A 16711-nucleotide genomic window follows, 5' to 3' on the forward strand; every position below is an offset into this window, starting at 1 on the left:
TAAATTTTAAAATGCAAACGTAAAGCAATGTGCCGCTATTTTTAAATACGTTAAACTTATCGATATATTTCTGTGATTTGTCGATAATTGCTTATTACGCACTAAATAGTTATCGATAACTGTGTGTTCATTGGCCACCCTAAATTTAGCAACAGCTGTCTTGTTTTGTTTTCGTTTCTACGACGTCATACGTAGAGATGGCACCAGCTGTGACTTTTTAGTGTAACGTTAAACAAGTTAATTTAAAGTAATTTCGATGGAAATGTGTAACTATTTAAAGAACATTTTAAAACTTATACTATGTACAACTTGAATTTGTAATTTTATGCCATTTGTTCTTTCACAAATAATGACTTTTCATTCAATTTAGCGCTAAAAAGTGACTACATGTGACTAGGGATTACCATGGCCAAGTCACTGTGTTGTCACTTTTGACCATCGCTGACCATCAAGTACCTAACTACGCGCAGTTTCAGTTTCAGTTTGTTTTTCATTTCCAATTAAATCGCTCTCAAAGCAACTGCAGCGGATTATTATTGTTATTATTTGTTATAGTTGAATTGAATTGCTGCACACTACACGCACACATGGGGAACGCGAGCGGTAAAAAGGAATCGGACAATTTATATTCATCCGATGAATTGCGGATGCTGGAGGCGGCATACAAAAATGCATCTGGTGGAGCACTGGAAAAGTTGACCTCCGATCGTCTAGTGGTAAGCAAAAGAAAATCAATGCAGTCTCTTGCAGTTTCGGTCACGGTCAGAAGGTCAAGGACTAGAAGTCATGGGGCGGCCAAAACTCGGTTATTTTCTTTTTTTTTTTGTGTGTGATGACAAATTACTTCGCACCGCAAGTGGCCATTATCAGTTCCGACAAGGTTCACGTGCCTTACCAATTCTCCACTATCACTATATTGTATATTAAAACGTCACTGCTCGTCATTCGTATTTGCCTAATTTGTTTAACTAACGCTTTTCCATTATACTGAATTATTTGTTTGGGGTTGAATTTGCTTGCTAACGAATTAGTCGTGATATTTTTTTATTGTCACACACAACGAAGAGGGGGATTTGGGGAAGGTGAGGAGCCCCAAGTGAAAGGGGTCGTCATCGGCCAATTATGGTCGCAAATGAAATTAAATTAAAAATAAACAATGTTAACCTCTTAAGGCTTTTAAGTGGTGAAATTTGATTTTTATTGGCCCTAAAGAATTAAATCGAATCAACTTTTTTGATTGTTTCCCTTTATGTTTTTGTTTTGATATTTTCTTGTCATACATTTATTAATAAGTTTAATAAGTTTTTGTACATATATAATTTCCATATTGGGTGTACTCTGCTCTAATCCTTATCCCCCTCATCAATGACAACGTGCCTTTGCTTTGTTGGAAAACTATATCTTATCTTATCTATTATAGTCAGTCAGTCATTCAACTATACTTTCTCTTTGTTATCTCATCCAATTTTCCATTTAGTCTACATAGTTTTCTTGTTATCTCTTTGAACTTTTTCACATATAGGTTTTTGTTTGCAAATTCCTTTTAATCATATTTTGATATTGTTTTTATGTTTTATATGCCTTTTAACGCTATGGATTATAAGTCAAGTCCATCATTTAGTCCAAATAAATCCAGTTTGAAACCAGTTTTGACCAAACCTTTGAAGATTTAAGCAGTTTTGGTCTCTTTTTTGTCAGTTTCGTTTTTTTTTTTTAAGTAATTAATCATTTTTTGCACTTCTTTAAGAGTAACATGAATGATACTGATTATGTAAATTTTAGAATTAATATTTTTTTTTTTTCGCTCCTTAAGAATGTTAAGAATCAAATTTACATACTTTAATTTACATGGTTTTCTCTACATTTGAATTTTATATACATTTATACAAAATTATACATTTAAATATCATTATTCTATTCCGTTTTATATTTTTGCAACTCTTTGTTAAAATATTATAAATTACATTTTTATATAGTTTATCTATATCGTTTTCTATTTTTGGACTCTTTGTTAAAAATTACATGTCCTGCAATATAATAGATTATATTTTTATATAATTAATCCGTATAATTTTCTATTTTTTCCAAAATTGTTTATTGAGCCTTACTATAATTTGCTTTTAACTTTAAAATAATCGTTTTTGATATATTTTACTTTTCTATATCATTATTTTACTATTTTGGATATTAATTATAATGATGATGATATAATAATGATTCTCTTTCTTATAACCATCTTTCGATTGTATTTTGCCATGGATTATATGTCTAGTCCATCATTTGGTCTTAGTAAATCCATTATCTCTTCTTAATTTCTAGTTGATCTATCCAATATCTATTAAAACTTTGCCTGATAGAAAGCCTCTTCAATAACTAATCAGAAACTGAAAGAAACCCCTTAAAAACTTTTGTTAGTTGGATTTCTTTTACCTCCTCGTACATCATTAATAACTTTGTTGTGTGCATCTCAAAAATTGTTCACACTTTGTGGCCATTAAAGGGTTAAGACCCATTTGCTCGCAGCAGTTCTTGTCAATTTCAAGTTCATGTCTTTTGCTTGGCTGGCTGCTGATTCTTTGATTCTCTCCCTTCAAGAATGTGCTGTGGTCAGCACTTCACATACACATACACACACACACACACACTCATATGTACATATGTTTGTGGATGTATGTGGATGGGATCGGCAGCACCCAATATGTTTTATGTTTGTATGCTCAAGTGTATCCGGTTTTTAATGCGCATTTTGTTTATGATTTTCTCAAAAAAATAAACAGGAAACTTGGTCACAAACCATCGAACGTTCTTTGGCCGAGAGTACAGCTCAATTTTTGTTTATGCCCACCAAGCCGGGCCAACAATGCATAAATATACAATTGAGAAAGTTTGCCGAACCCTATTATGCCATGGAACGTGGTACTATAGATCAGAAACTGCAATTGTTATTGTCGTCATTGCAAAAATCTGGCTCCTCGGATATCTTCAACATCAAGCAACTGGAGCAGGTGAGTAAACAATAGTATCTAATGAATTCTATAATTAAACAGAATTTCTGGTTTTCCATTTCATTGTAGTACATCTATTCGGTAATCAAGAGCTATATACATTTGGAAAGCACATCGAAGGGATCATGTATCAAGCCGTGGCAAGACGTGGGCTTCAATACCACAGAACGTTCCACAGTCACCTTTGTCAAGGGCTTAGTGCGTAATCTGGGCAAAGAAACGGAGCACAATATGACCAATGAGGCGTTGGAACGTTGGCTACATATCACTCCACAGTTTCTACAAATTTGGCGTGAGGTGTTCGTTCAGTTGTATTCACGTCACGGCGGCAGCAAACGTACCATTATAAAGGAAATGGAAATACCTATATTACCGGAATTATGTGGTTAGTAAATGAATTTGTTAGATAATTATGATGTTTTAATCAGGCACTTTTCAAAAATAGCCAAAAATAGTCAGTTTTATTTCTAAACTTGTTTATTTTAATGATTTGCATTGTTGAATTACAAAACTAAACATTTACATATTTTTTAGCAATCATTCCAGAAATTTAAAAAGTAATTCATGTGTAGTTTAGTTAGTTGTTCAATTTCTATTTATATATATTTCAAAAGAAAATCTTTAAATAATTAGATAGTGCATCTTCTAATTCTTTATTAGAAATTATTCTTTATTCTTCATTATTGACTTTATTATTTCAAGTGAATTACATTTACATTCCTTTGTACCTAATTTAATTATTTGAATTTAGTCAACTGAGTAGTAACTGAAAGAAATTAAACAAGATAAGTTATTAAACTAACTAGTTAAGTTATTAAACTTTCAAATATTTTTGCGAGTCCTGGAACTATTTAATTACGGGATTCAAATTCCTTATTGTGTAGGTGAACTTGAAACATATTTCCAAAAGTTTGTAACCAATTCAAGTTAAATAGCTATCAACATATATCATAAGCTATAAGCGGATCTACCCCTAGAACTTGACCCCTTAAAAAATGCAATAGACTAGAGGTGTATTCATTGTTTTTAACAAATTTATAATTATACCTAGCACCCATAGGCTAAAATGGTATATTAAAGTCGCCAAAATGTACATAGGTAAGCAGAAGGAAGCTTTCGAACCTGATGAAGTATATCTATATATACATATATCTTGTCCGTCCTCATGTACTGTGAAATTTTTGATACGTCCACTTCCGACACCGAAATAATAATATAATGATAATTAAAATAAGTGATTTTCTTAAGGACTGTACTAGTTAAAGACATCAAATTGTTGTTTTAAAGTTTTTCCAAACTAACTAAATGTTTTCCTAAACTAATGCAATTTTCTTACTGGCGAAGAAATTATATCCAGCAACACAACAGATTTGATTTAAATTCGACAAAAAAATTTTGTTTGCACTATAATTTAAAATTTTTGTACAAACGTTGCAATGTTTCGTTGCATTGAGGACAATTGTGTTTTTTCTTCCTCTAAGTTTGAAGTAGCGAATTTTTGGACTGCTTCTTGCATACTTTAAGGGTCAAAATTCTCCTATATTACATATTTTATTTTCTATCTGCCCTAAAAATCAATTTACAAATTTGTCTTTATATATAAGGACTTATTATTATTTTCGAGAATCTGAACTATACCTTGGGTCACAAGGATACCTTTTTTGGGTTAACTTTAGAGGCCGAGGACTTTTTGAACTGCACTTGTAACGAAAATGTTGCTTTTTGTTTTATTCATTATAATTTGTTTTTAATGAAAAAAAAGAAACAAAATTAAAAAAAAAACACGCTCCCAACCAAAAATAACCATGTAACCATGTACATGTAACCATGTAACCATTTGTTTCCATAATAATTTAGATATTAGTTCTTAAATATTATCTAATATGAGGACTTAAATAATCAATACATATAGTTAATAGTTGTATTGGTAACATACTTTACAACAATTTATAATAGCATTTAATAATATAATATAATATTACATTTCCTGCTGCAACTAAATAGTTAATGAATACCTTTCCCCCCCTTTTTTTTTGCAGATGCCCCTCAGAACAGTCATTATCGACCCATTATGGAACTGCCACATGTATTGTACATCAATGCTCAATTACCGCGGGAACATCGTCATAAATGGAGGTTTCTTTTTTCATCGAAAATCAATGGTGAAAGTTTCTCCACCATGTTGGGCAAAATTATGGACAAGGGCCCAACGTTGTTTTTCATTGAGGATGAGGATCAATATATATTCGGTGGCTATGCACCCGAATCCTGGTCACTCAAGCCCAGTTTTGGGGGCGATGACACCTCATTGCTATATACATTAAGTCCCGCTATGCGGTGTTTTAGCGCCACAAACTTTAATAATCATTATCAATATTTGAATTTAAATCAACAGACTATGCCCAATGGTTTGGTAAGTTAACAACTAAACACAAAAATTGCAAAATCACTAATTGTATTCGATGTCCATTCCACTTCCAGGGCATGGGAGGACAATTTGATTTCTGGGGTCTATGGATTGATTGCATGTTCGGTGATGGTCAAAGTGTGGAAAGCTGTACCACATATCGTGACTATGTGCAGTTGAGGTAAATACTGATGATTAAAATACACTAGATTACATTTGTTTACTAAGGGATTGTCCATTTTATATGCGTGTATTTAGACCCAATCTTACAATTAATCATTTTACGACGTAAAACTAAAAAGAAATAAAATAGTTGTTAAATGTCAGGCATCTCTGGAAATTCTAAATATAAAAGTTTGAGTATATCTATTAGAGAGCTGCATGAATGACAGAAAAACGATAGTCGAATGAATCTATTCGAATTGATTTCAAATAAATGAATGACAACTACACAGCGAAATGAGTGAGTGTGAATGTTAGTACTTGTCAAATCTCTAAAAATTAGCTCTGTTTAAGGAAAGGCAATGAATTGACTGTCAAAGCATCGAAATGTTCTAAGGCACTCTAATCCCTCGAATTATTCGAATTGTCTTATTTTTATTGGGACGTTTTAAAGCAACAACAACTAATAATTTTAATGTAGGGAAAGTAAGGCGAAATGAGGGCTATTAACTTTGAATATGCTATACACCAAACATTTTTGTGGTCGGTTTTGTATTGACATTTTGGGACAAATCTTGGACAATCTAATTTAGAAGGATGAGGCTATCTTATTATATCTAATCTATTAAAAAAAATATTATTCGCAAAACCATCATATACAATGTTTGTCTACATTTTAATATTACTTCACTAAAAATGGAAAAAAAAAATTCATAGTCTGAGGTCCCCACTGAGCCACCAACCAAACTAGTTTAGTCATATAAAAATACAAATAAATACTAAATATTAAAATCAGAATTGGGATTCGAATGCATTCTAATCATAGCAACTCATTATCTTAGTTTCTAACTTATTCAATTAGTTTTGTTTCGTTTGAATGTTGTTCGACTGAGTTTTACGTCAGCACACTCATTCACTTGAAGTCATTCAATTCATTCATTTTGTTTTGACCCATGTTAACTCGAATTGATTTTTCTATCATTCATGCAGTGTATATAATGCCCATTCTGTAAGATCTCAAACAAAATCGTATCTTTTTAACTACTTAAAAGTCTTTTTAATCCTTATTAATTCTTCTTTTAATTCTTATTAATGATTTTTTTCTTTCTTTTAGCAAACGCAAGCAATTTAAGATACGCAATCTGGAGGTTTGGGCCGCTGGAGATTTGCCTGTTAAGGACGAAGATGAAGACGGAGGTGACGGTCAGGTAAGCGTTAAGTTTAACTTCCCCTTTTTGGAATTTTCTAGTAACTTTTTTTGTTTACCCCATAGAAACGTTCGGTTTTGGATAGTAATTTGGAGGATCGTGCGATGCTGGAAATAGCCGGCAAGAAAATGCATTCCGATGGCCTGCGTGAGCCTGGAATGGATGATTGATATTATATTGTATGCAATTTTTATCAAAAATTGATCACATTATGCCCGACTGTGAGTTATTATTATTGGGCAATCAGCTAAGAAACTTTAATTGAATTTTTTACCTTTAACACAATAAGGAAAAAGTCCTGCGAGCAATTAAGTATTCGTTTTTTCCATTCCCTCAAAAAAAAAACAATGAAAACATATTTGTTTAGCTATTAATGTTTATATATATATATATACAATGTATAATGGATATAGTTTATGTAATACTGAGAGTATTGTTGTTGCGTTTTAGATTTAAAACAAAACGAAAAAGAAAATCAAATCAAAAAGCAAAAGCAAAAAGTGTGTTTGTGTGAAAATGAAATTGTTTAAGTGTAATGTGAAAAGTTATTTTTTCTTCTTTCTTTTTGCTGCGTCAATAAAAGGCAAAATATTTGCTGAATTCAAATTTATTGCTAAAAATACACACAATGTTTTCTCTCTCTGTCTCTAGTATAGAATAATCTCTGATTACAATAACAAGTAGAATTTAAAATTCAAGTGTTTCTTTTTTATATGTCAACCGCATAACCAGACAAAGTAACTCCTGGTGCTATTTCCTCCTCAACATAGGATCCAGCCTCTTCAAAGGAGCGTGCATTGCTATTGTCCTCAAAGCTGCGTCCCACAGTTGATCCCGCTTGGTGTAATTGCGGTGCCCGTTGTCCAAAATTCCGGGCTACTCCATAGTTACCAGACGAATATGCATTATGCTGATGCTGGTCATTGTCATCATCGAAACGACGTCCTGTCGTACGTAATTTGGGCGCCTGGAATGTGTGCTGCTGTTGATCGGTATCGGAGCCACGACGATTATGAAAATCGTAGGTGCTTGTCTCTGAACCCCTGGGATAATTGGTCTTACGTAGCATGGCCTTGAAATTGAACGGTGGATCCTCCGAATTCTAGCCAAAGAAATTGTCAGTAAAAACCAACTCAAGGAGAACTAAGAGAGAGAACTTACATCGCCTCCATCGTTGCGTGCCATATTCTGTAATTCACGCACTGGATCCGATGGTGGATAGGACGAGCGTTGCTGATAGTTCCGCTGCTGCTGATTGGGATTATTGCGATAGTAATTTGACGAGGGCATCGGCGGTGGTGGCGGTGGCGCTGCATAACCCTTTAACGAATTGCGTCGCGATCCAGAGCGATGAACGCCCCAATTTTGATTGCTATTATAGTTGCTGCTATAGCTATTGTAGGCATTGTTATAGGCATTCATATTCATTTGCATTTGATTTCTGAAAAAAACAAAAGCAACAGAGGAAATTTGAGATTAAAATAGGTTTCCCAAGCGGGTAATCAATAAGTCAATAGTCTGTCTCAAATTTAAGTTATAAAAGATAAGACATTGGGCCTTAAACAATTCTACTTAACGATATCTATATATAGGTACTAAATGGTGAACTCAGATCCTAAATCCAAGTTTCGATAGACCAACCATAGGAAAAATGCCGCCCTTTAAAAAATAGTTAACTAAAACTCTTTATTTAACACTTAAATTGTTAACAATTAATAAGATCTGTATATAAACCTCTACTGTGAAACAACAAGAGTTACGAATATACATATATAAGTAACTATGCGTTTCTGATCCAATTCATCAGTGTTGAAACTTTTAATGTAAATGTAAAAATGTTTTTTTAAAATGTACTTTTATGTTTTCAAATTATTTCTAACATTGAATTTTGAATAATAGTTGAAATATAAATTTTTTTAATAGGATCTTAATCCACTTGACTCTGGCTCTGTTGTTAAGTCCAGGCCTCTATCCAGATCAAACATTGTAATTAAAATCGAAGGAAATATTCTTCCCTTTCTGTCAAAAAAAGACAGGGATATTCAATAGGGCCACACGGGGTCAGATTCCCAGGCTGGTTAATATTGAAATATTTTTTCATATTTTCTAATACATAAGATCACATTATGGTCTGAAGGTTGGAAAACTTCATTAAAACTAGCGTATTAACAAATGTTAAATTAGCGATTCAAGGAATAATTCAGCTATATTTGATCAAAATCGAAGAATTATTTATAAGTCCCTCTGCCTTTTGTTTGAGTAAAATTATAACCACAAGAAGTAATCCTAATTCCTGAAAAAGAAAATTGCACAAAAGGGCGGCACTTTTGATAATTTCTGGGGCACTGAATATAACCGATACATGGACGTATCTAGAAAATATTTACCAGAGGTATCAAAATATATATTTTTTTCGATGATTGTCTATAATGTTTCATATATTACGTTGAAGGCGAAGGCACTAATTCTGAAAGCGCCTTAGTGTATGCAAATAAAAAAGGTGGAATCTATAGCTGCAAGCTTTTCCGTTCATTTTTTGCTTCATAAAGTTTGAATTCCCAACTACTTTTAGCGTTGAAGATATTGTATGGCCATTACAACTCTGGACACTTTAGCAAAGACTGCTGATGATAGAAATTGGTGGTTCTTGGAATAGCAATATAGACAACCTGCTCAGCTTCTGTGCTGTCTATGATTAAAAAACTTATAAATTGGTAAGATTTGTTGACCTCAAGCCGGCTAAAACCCAGTTTGGATTTTATAAATTTGAAATATTTATATAAAACCAATCTGGAACAACAGCCTAGACTAAATTCCGTATGAATTTTATTCCAGAGTTCTAAGTATATGTAGAGAGTTCGCTTAAGTATATGTAAAGTAATGTAATATGATCACAGTGCTCAGAAGAAACATAATTATACGAAAGTATATTCAAAGTACATTCAAAAGATGCGTTTGAATGTTTTTTAAAAATTTTAATATTTAATGAATTCTTTCGGCACTCACCTTCTCAACTGCTGTGGATCTCTAAAAAATCCCTGATTATAGATATTATCGCTTTCGCCCATACGATCCCAATTCGTTTGGCATGCCTGTTCCTTCTTATAGGCATTATAGGTAAGGGCACACGAAGTCATCGATGGATTACGTTGCAATGGACTATCCCAGGCTTCATCATCCTCCATTTGCTGCATCAGCAATTGATTGGGAAATGTTTGACGTGAAATCGAATTGGCCGGATCGACCATATATTGGGTATCATAAAAGGGTATCTGATCCAAACGGAAGGGCATCTTCTTGATGGGCACTGGCAATGGTCCCAACTGTGACGAGTTTACTTCACGCATATTGATGCGTTCAAAGGGCACTGCCCTAGTGCATTTATTGAGTCCAGCCACCATTCGTTGATTGTAGATGTGAACCTTTTAGGAAAAATAAATAAGTTGAATGAATATTGTATAGATACGGATAGTTGAGTGCTAACCTGTTGCGAAAGATTTACAAAATCCTGAAATCTAGCGGCTCGATAGTGTAATAACACCTGGAAAATCGATTTCTCACGCCATTTCTTGGCAAAGGGCCGTATAAAGTCAGCTGTATTCTCATTCAATTGGCCGGTCTTCTCATTGACCAATGGTGGCAGACGGACGCGGTCCCGGAACCCACGATAGGCTAAAAATAAAATGACAAGAAGGAGAAGGGAGAGAGAAAAGAATGTAACCTATTAAAAATTGCGGTCACCTTAATTTAATTAAATTTTCATTTCTTTTCTATGGCAGACACTTATAATTCATCGCTGTCAAAGTCTAATGTCTCAGGATGAAAGGGAGGGCACTATAAGCCGATTGGTTTGTTGCATCAGATCGAACCCTCCGCCTCCCCCTCCCTCGACCTAAGCGGCTTAAGTTGTTGACAAACCCTCCAACTCTCTCCTCCACCGCCTTCTCCTGCCGCCCGACTAGTTAGACTTTTCTTGTTAGATATATTTCTCTGTTTTATTGATGTGTAACTTGAGTTTATCCCCACATGGGTTTTAGTAGTAGTAGTAGTAGTAGTAGTAGTAGTAGTAGTTTATATACTTTGATGCATAATGTTCCCAGATCTATTCCTCAGTTGAGGCCTGTTCAAGTTTTGATATGCGAATTGCGGCTAGAGCCTCATCCATGCGTGCCTCCAGGAACATTTCCTCAGCCTCCGAAGGTGTTTCACTTATATCAATATGCTCTTCTTCATATTCTTTAAGTTTCGAAACAAGAGTTTTTTTACCTTTTTGAATTTTACTGGCAGCCACATCATGATGCTCTTGTCCCTTTTTGCCCACTAAAAAAAAAGGTGAGTCAGTTTAGGCTTAGAGACTATTAACTTTCTTGTACTTACACTTAAAAACTTTGCCGCCCTTGACACGTTTGCGTGCCAGCAATGCTCTCATCATGGACTGCACTTTGATGACCTTTTTAACCTGAACCTCATAGGATCTGTAAATTTAAAAACTCTTGTCAACTGTCTTTAACTTCTACTTGATCCCTATGAACCCACCTGGCCAAGAACTCGTCGTTGTAGTAGCGCAAGAAAACCTTGGTTTTGCCCAAGGACCAACCCTCCATTTTTAGACGTAAGAAAAGCAGACGACAATTGTCTTTAGTCATTTCCACAGGCTCATCAAAGTCAAAGGCCAAGAATTGATAGCTAGTCGAAAAAAAAAGATGTTAGCTGGTTTTAATTTAGTTTCTCGTCTTTTGCTTTTACCGTTTCAAGAACTCATCGAAAGGCAAACGCGTGGAGAAGCCTTTTTGTCTGGCCACAACTGTATCCAAAACACCGAGAGCCTTCATTTGCTGTTGCACTACATCTGAATGGAAGGCCCTTGGCTTGTATTCCAAATCCGCTCGAATACAACGCACAAAGTGTACACCCAAATTGGCATTTTGGCTAAGCATTTTGAGCAGAGTTAGACAGGTGAAACGGAAATTGGCCGCCAAAGTGCGTAGATTGTTCACCTGCGAAATGCAGCCAGCACTCAATGTATTGAGAGCCTATAAGAAATGGTAGAAGATAAGAAAAACCATGATTTTTATAGAAGACTCTGGTTTGTTTGACGACTTACATATGATCTACGTTCGGTCTCATCTTTATGCTGTACAGCCTCAAAGGGCATTGTTAGATTACCAGCTTTGGTCAATTGATTGGTGAACATGAGCATGATGCTCTCGTCCAGCGAGGAGCGGAATGTTTCAATCATTTCCGGGGGTACAAAATCACGATTGATATCGGTAAAGGCGCGCGTATCATAGATAATACGGCCCGTATAATGAGCGACAGACAATTCAGTGGCAGTGTGCTTCTTCACAAACTGGCTGTGCTTCTCCGAAACGCGATCTGCAACAAGGAGAAGAAATTTTAGACAAAATGGTGACAACCAGAAAGTGGTCCAGCAGAAGTTTTTGAATACTTCGCTTTTACGGAAAATTTCCGTAAAATTTGCCCCCTAAAGTATGCAAGGGTCATAGAATATGCTCTTTAAAGTGTGTTCGATTTCCCATTGCATACTTTCGAGGGCAAATGCTTGCCTCTACAACCTCAACTAAAATATCAAGGGTAGAGTTCAGTGAGTTGTTATTTTATACTATTTACATACCCATTATCAAATCCTGATCTTGACAGGATCTTGAAGCATCGTCAATAATATAAAAGAGACCATCTGGCTTGGTTAACAAATTATCCAAGGCTGTTTTGTTGTCATAAAAATTAAGATTAACGGTATCAATATCCTCTGCTTCCATTTCAAGCATTTCGCTGATAAAGATGCGTTGATTGTAATGATATTGCATTTGTTCATTCAATGTGTTGATCATCAATTGCTCCAGACCATTGCGATTAAAGCATTCGAAACCATACATGTCATGGATTATTATGGCATTCGTGTCACCACTAAAAAATAAATTGTTTTCCCGTTTAATGAGCATAAGTGAAGATATTCGAGTATTTTACTTACAAGACCGCTCGTGGAAATGACATATTCATGTTGATGCGATTGATTATAAAGTCCACGAGACGCGAATAAAGTGTTGAGGCCACAGCATCTCTGGCATCACGGGCCTCCTCTGTGGTATATTGACGCCGCTCGGCAATGCCTCCTTTGACCATTATGAAGTTGGTCAATGACCACATGAATTTCTTCTCATCGACACGCAGTAAATCCGAAATGCGTGACACAATATCCGTGTTTTCGACTTCGGCGTATTTGCCCGATTGACGGAAACGTATGTTGCCAATATTCAAGATGGCTGACAGGACTTTTCGTACGGTTTCCAATTGCTTATGATTGAAATCCAAGTCTCGCAGAATGCTCTCAAATTCACGGTAACGTTCAACATTACCCTCCGGATCGTCACGACGATATTTCAATTTGGTCGGAGGCACCTCTGGTGGAATACGCAAATAACGATAGTTGCGATCGGCTTTCAAATTGTAGTCCTTCAATTGATTCTGCTGATTGATAAAATCATAGAAATAGTAAAATATATGGAAATTATGCTGAGTCCCATCCGTGGTGGCCACACGTAATTTCTCCAACATATACATATTGAAAACGGCTCCGCTCATTTTTCCAGTTTTGCCAAAAGTCAAGCAATATTGCAGGACACATCGTGTGGAGTCGTTGTTAACTGGTGTGCCAGCATTGACCATCATTAGGATGGCCTTGATGGAGCTTTCCACGCGTCCAGTGGCCCCTCGATTACCATCACCCAGATAACATAGATGCTTGATCAAGAGTCGGGCATTGGTGGACTTGCCGCTGTAGCTTTCCCCAGAGAAGACAATGTGCTGCGGCTCCCGATGATGCAACATGTCCTGGTAGGCTATGTCAGCCACCGAGAAGATATGCGGTTGATTCTCTGAACGTGACTTGAAACGGTATTTAGCATGGAACTGAAAAGGACAAATTTATGTAGTGTGAAATCGTTTTTTTAACTATCACGAGTGGGCGAGTAGAAATAAAGTTAGGTCATGAAATTTTTGAGAAATATGTGCTAACTTTTGACCCAATACAAAAAAAATTTGTGTCCACGATTTATGACCGAAAGGTCACCATTTGGCTTGCGCTTACGTGCAGACTTTTGACTTCGAAGAACATCCCAAAGCCTTTCAACACCTATGGTATATTAATCTGGGGCATTAGAAACCAGTTGAACAGCATTCTGATCCAGAAAGAAGCCCTGTAAATTCGCCTGGGTTAATTAGGAGAACTCGAGACTCTCCAAATCTAAGCTGGACCGTCTAAATAGGGACACAAGCCCTCTGACAATATACTTAGTCGACGATGTTGCCAAAACTACCTGTTGAGAACATATCATAAGTTGCATCTGACACATCAATCGAGATGATCCACATTATCCAAGGGCAGATTTTTAGAGAAATTTGCTGCCAAAAGGATTGGTTATCCACAGAATATTCCAAATATTCTAAAATAAAATACTTGGAGTGCCCTTTCCATACTGATTTCCCCACCCTCTAGATCCGCCCTTGTACTATCATATCCCTCTCCTTATCTTCAACCTTTACCCTACCCTCCTAAGTTTAATAATCCAAAGTGTTGAGTGTTTTTATTATAAAAAGTAATTTGAGGATTGTCCCTTTATGAATAGATTTCAAATGGAAAAAAAAAACATGAGACAAAACATATTTGAGATTCTAAATTTCAGATAAAAGCTTCAGAAAGGTGCCTATCTTGAACTTGGTTATGTTCGACTTGCTTGCCCACTCTTGATTACCAATGATGGATTGCACGACTTACCTCTGGCGTAAACTCTTGCTTTAAATCATTCGAATTAATTGAAAGTAAAATATCGCCAATGAAACTGTACGATTCTCCCATCATCATGCGATTACGCAAAGATTCGATTATATTCTCATCCACTGGATTTTCGAGGGCAGCCAAATCCTCGGGATACATGCGTTCCGGTTTCTCATCGAAACGCTTTATATAACCACGATCGACGAAAAGTTCAGGTTCCTTATACAAGGATTTAACATCTCGTGATAACTCCAACATTTCGGACAAATCAGATCTCATTTCTTCCTCGTTTTCGATCAATTCGGTGAGGAACGGATGCTCGACCATTTCAACCATCATTGGACGATTCTCGGCATTCTTCTCCAAGCATTCGGATATGAAATCATTAATCTGTTGTGACCAATTGGTCGGGCGCATCAAAGTGGGCGGAGGATTACGGATGATCTGAAACATGGCCCTAGTTGGATGCATATCGGCGAATGGCGGTTTACCATCAGCCAATTCTATTGTGGTAATACCCAAGGCCCAGACATCAGCGCGTACTGTTATGTCTGGTTCGCGACTCTCCATGGCGGCCACCACTTCGGGTGCCATCCAACAGGGTGAACCAATGCAAGTGCCCCTCTTGCCCATGGTTGAGTCCACTTGTCGCGATAGACCAAAGTCGCAGAGCTTGACTCGACCGTTCTTGGTCAAAAGGATATTGTCTCCTCTAATATCCCGATGAAGGACATGATTGCGATTAAGTTCAATAGCTGCCCGACATGTCTCGCGAATAATATACGCTATATGCTCCTCTCGCATACGTCGATCCAGTTTCAGCAGCTTATTCACCATATCCACAGCTGCTCCGCCAGCGCAATACTTGAGGAAAGAATTAAAGCTTGAAAAACCCAGTAAAAGTTTTTACGACTTGAAAACTCACCTCCATGACAAACCAAATTTCATCGGGTCCATTGGGTTTGGACAACTTGTACACTCCATAGAATTCCGGAAGATTCGGATGCGCGCAATAATCCCGCAGAGTACGATACTCTTCTTCGATCGAAACCTGATGCTCTTCATCGTAGTGCTGTATCTTCAAGGCCACTATGCGATCATTTTCCAATTCCTTGGCCCGAAACACTTTGGCATTAACACCTTGGGCTATCTCCTCATAGATTTCAAATTTATCCGTGGGATCCGGTAATTGCGTATACGGTAGATACATCTTGACTCTTCTTTTGCTCTGTGGGTATGGTTAAGATGTGGTCAAGGGTGGTTTTTTATATTGATCTTTTAAATCGCATTAGGGTGCCTCCTCTAGTTTGCGTAAGGTCTTTGCAAACATTTGTAGGGTTTCACTTAGACTTGGTTGGGATAGGCAAGGGTTGAAGAAGAATTAGGGAGAAGGGAGACACCCAATTCAAGAAACACTTGTAGAAGAAACCTTTCTAGGTGTGTTTTATTAAGCTATCGTATGCAATTTTCCTATCGTTTTCCATAATAAAAAGGTAAGAAATATGTATCTGGCATCGACGGATTCAAGGAAGGCCGGGGGTCTCGACACCTTCCGAAATCAGTGATGATTTTCGTTCGTCTCTTAAAATCTCAAATTAGTAATACTCTTACAGAAAATCGAAAATAACTGAAATTACTAAGCCGTAAATATGGGATTTTGAATCGGATACTACCCGATAATATTTTATATATCCGTCTAGGAAATAAAAACTTTAGATTAGATTTAAGTTCTATTTTCAGTTTAGAATAAACAAACAGAAAGAAACCTCTCTTTAGATTCTGAAAACCTTTAAATTAGTAAATGTTAACGAAATCCTCAAAGACCGATATCACTCAAAGGCAAACTAAGGGGTACTTAGCCAATGCAAGTTAGATCAAAGAAAATCTTTTTCTTTTAATAGTCCTTAATCCTTTTTTACTCACACAAACACACACCCACAAACACCTTTTGCTTTCACGTTTTTACACCTTAAAGTCTTGAATTTGTGTATTTGTTTTTCCTCTGTTGGTTTTCTCGAGCCCCGATCACACACGGTTGCAGCACATAACACTGCAAAAAGCCAACTGAAAGTTGGGAAAACATTTTCGTCTACGAAACGGGAAAATGGAAGCCCCTCAAAAGACATTTGCCATC

The 16711-nt window shown here is 36.2% G+C and overlaps 2 protein-coding genes across 2 annotated transcripts; one reads left to right on the top strand and one right to left on the bottom strand.

Moving 5' to 3' along the window:
• Positions 1–451: 451 nt before the first annotated feature.
• LOC6644325 (MTOR-associated protein MEAK7) lies at positions 452–7004 on the top strand. Its single transcript, XM_002066873.4, has 7 exons — positions 452–716; positions 2778–3005; positions 3075–3390; positions 5045–5418; positions 5487–5593; positions 6689–6782; positions 6848–7004. Exons 1-7 carry the CDS (start codon positions 588–590, stop codon positions 6950–6952), a joined length of 1353 nt encoding a protein of 450 aa, XP_002066909.1. The 5' UTR covers positions 452–587; the 3' UTR covers positions 6953–7004.
• Positions 7005–7373: 369 nt separating this feature from the next.
• On the bottom strand, positions 7374–16621 carry LOC6644326 (neither inactivation nor afterpotential protein C). Its single transcript, XM_002066874.4, has 14 exons — positions 16501–16621; positions 15503–15805; positions 14578–15441; positions 12775–13712; positions 12418–12710; positions 11887–12158; positions 11529–11815; positions 11319–11468; positions 11160–11257; positions 11049–11102; positions 10267–10454; positions 9789–10204; positions 7944–8223; positions 7374–7884 (listed from the first exon to the last, which is right to left on the bottom strand). Exons 2-14 carry the CDS (start codon positions 15785–15787, stop codon positions 7492–7494), a joined length of 4518 nt encoding a protein of 1505 aa, XP_002066910.1. The 5' UTR covers positions 15788–15805; positions 16501–16621; the 3' UTR covers positions 7374–7491.
• Between the last annotated feature and the right edge of the window lie 90 nt (positions 16622–16711).

The sequence above is a fragment of the Drosophila willistoni genome (genome assembly GCF_018902025.1).
Source record: "Drosophila willistoni isolate 14030-0811.24 chromosome 2R unlocalized genomic scaffold, UCI_dwil_1.1 Seg167, whole genome shotgun sequence".
NCBI classification, from domain to species: domain Eukaryota; kingdom Metazoa; phylum Arthropoda; class Insecta; order Diptera; family Drosophilidae; genus Drosophila; species Drosophila willistoni.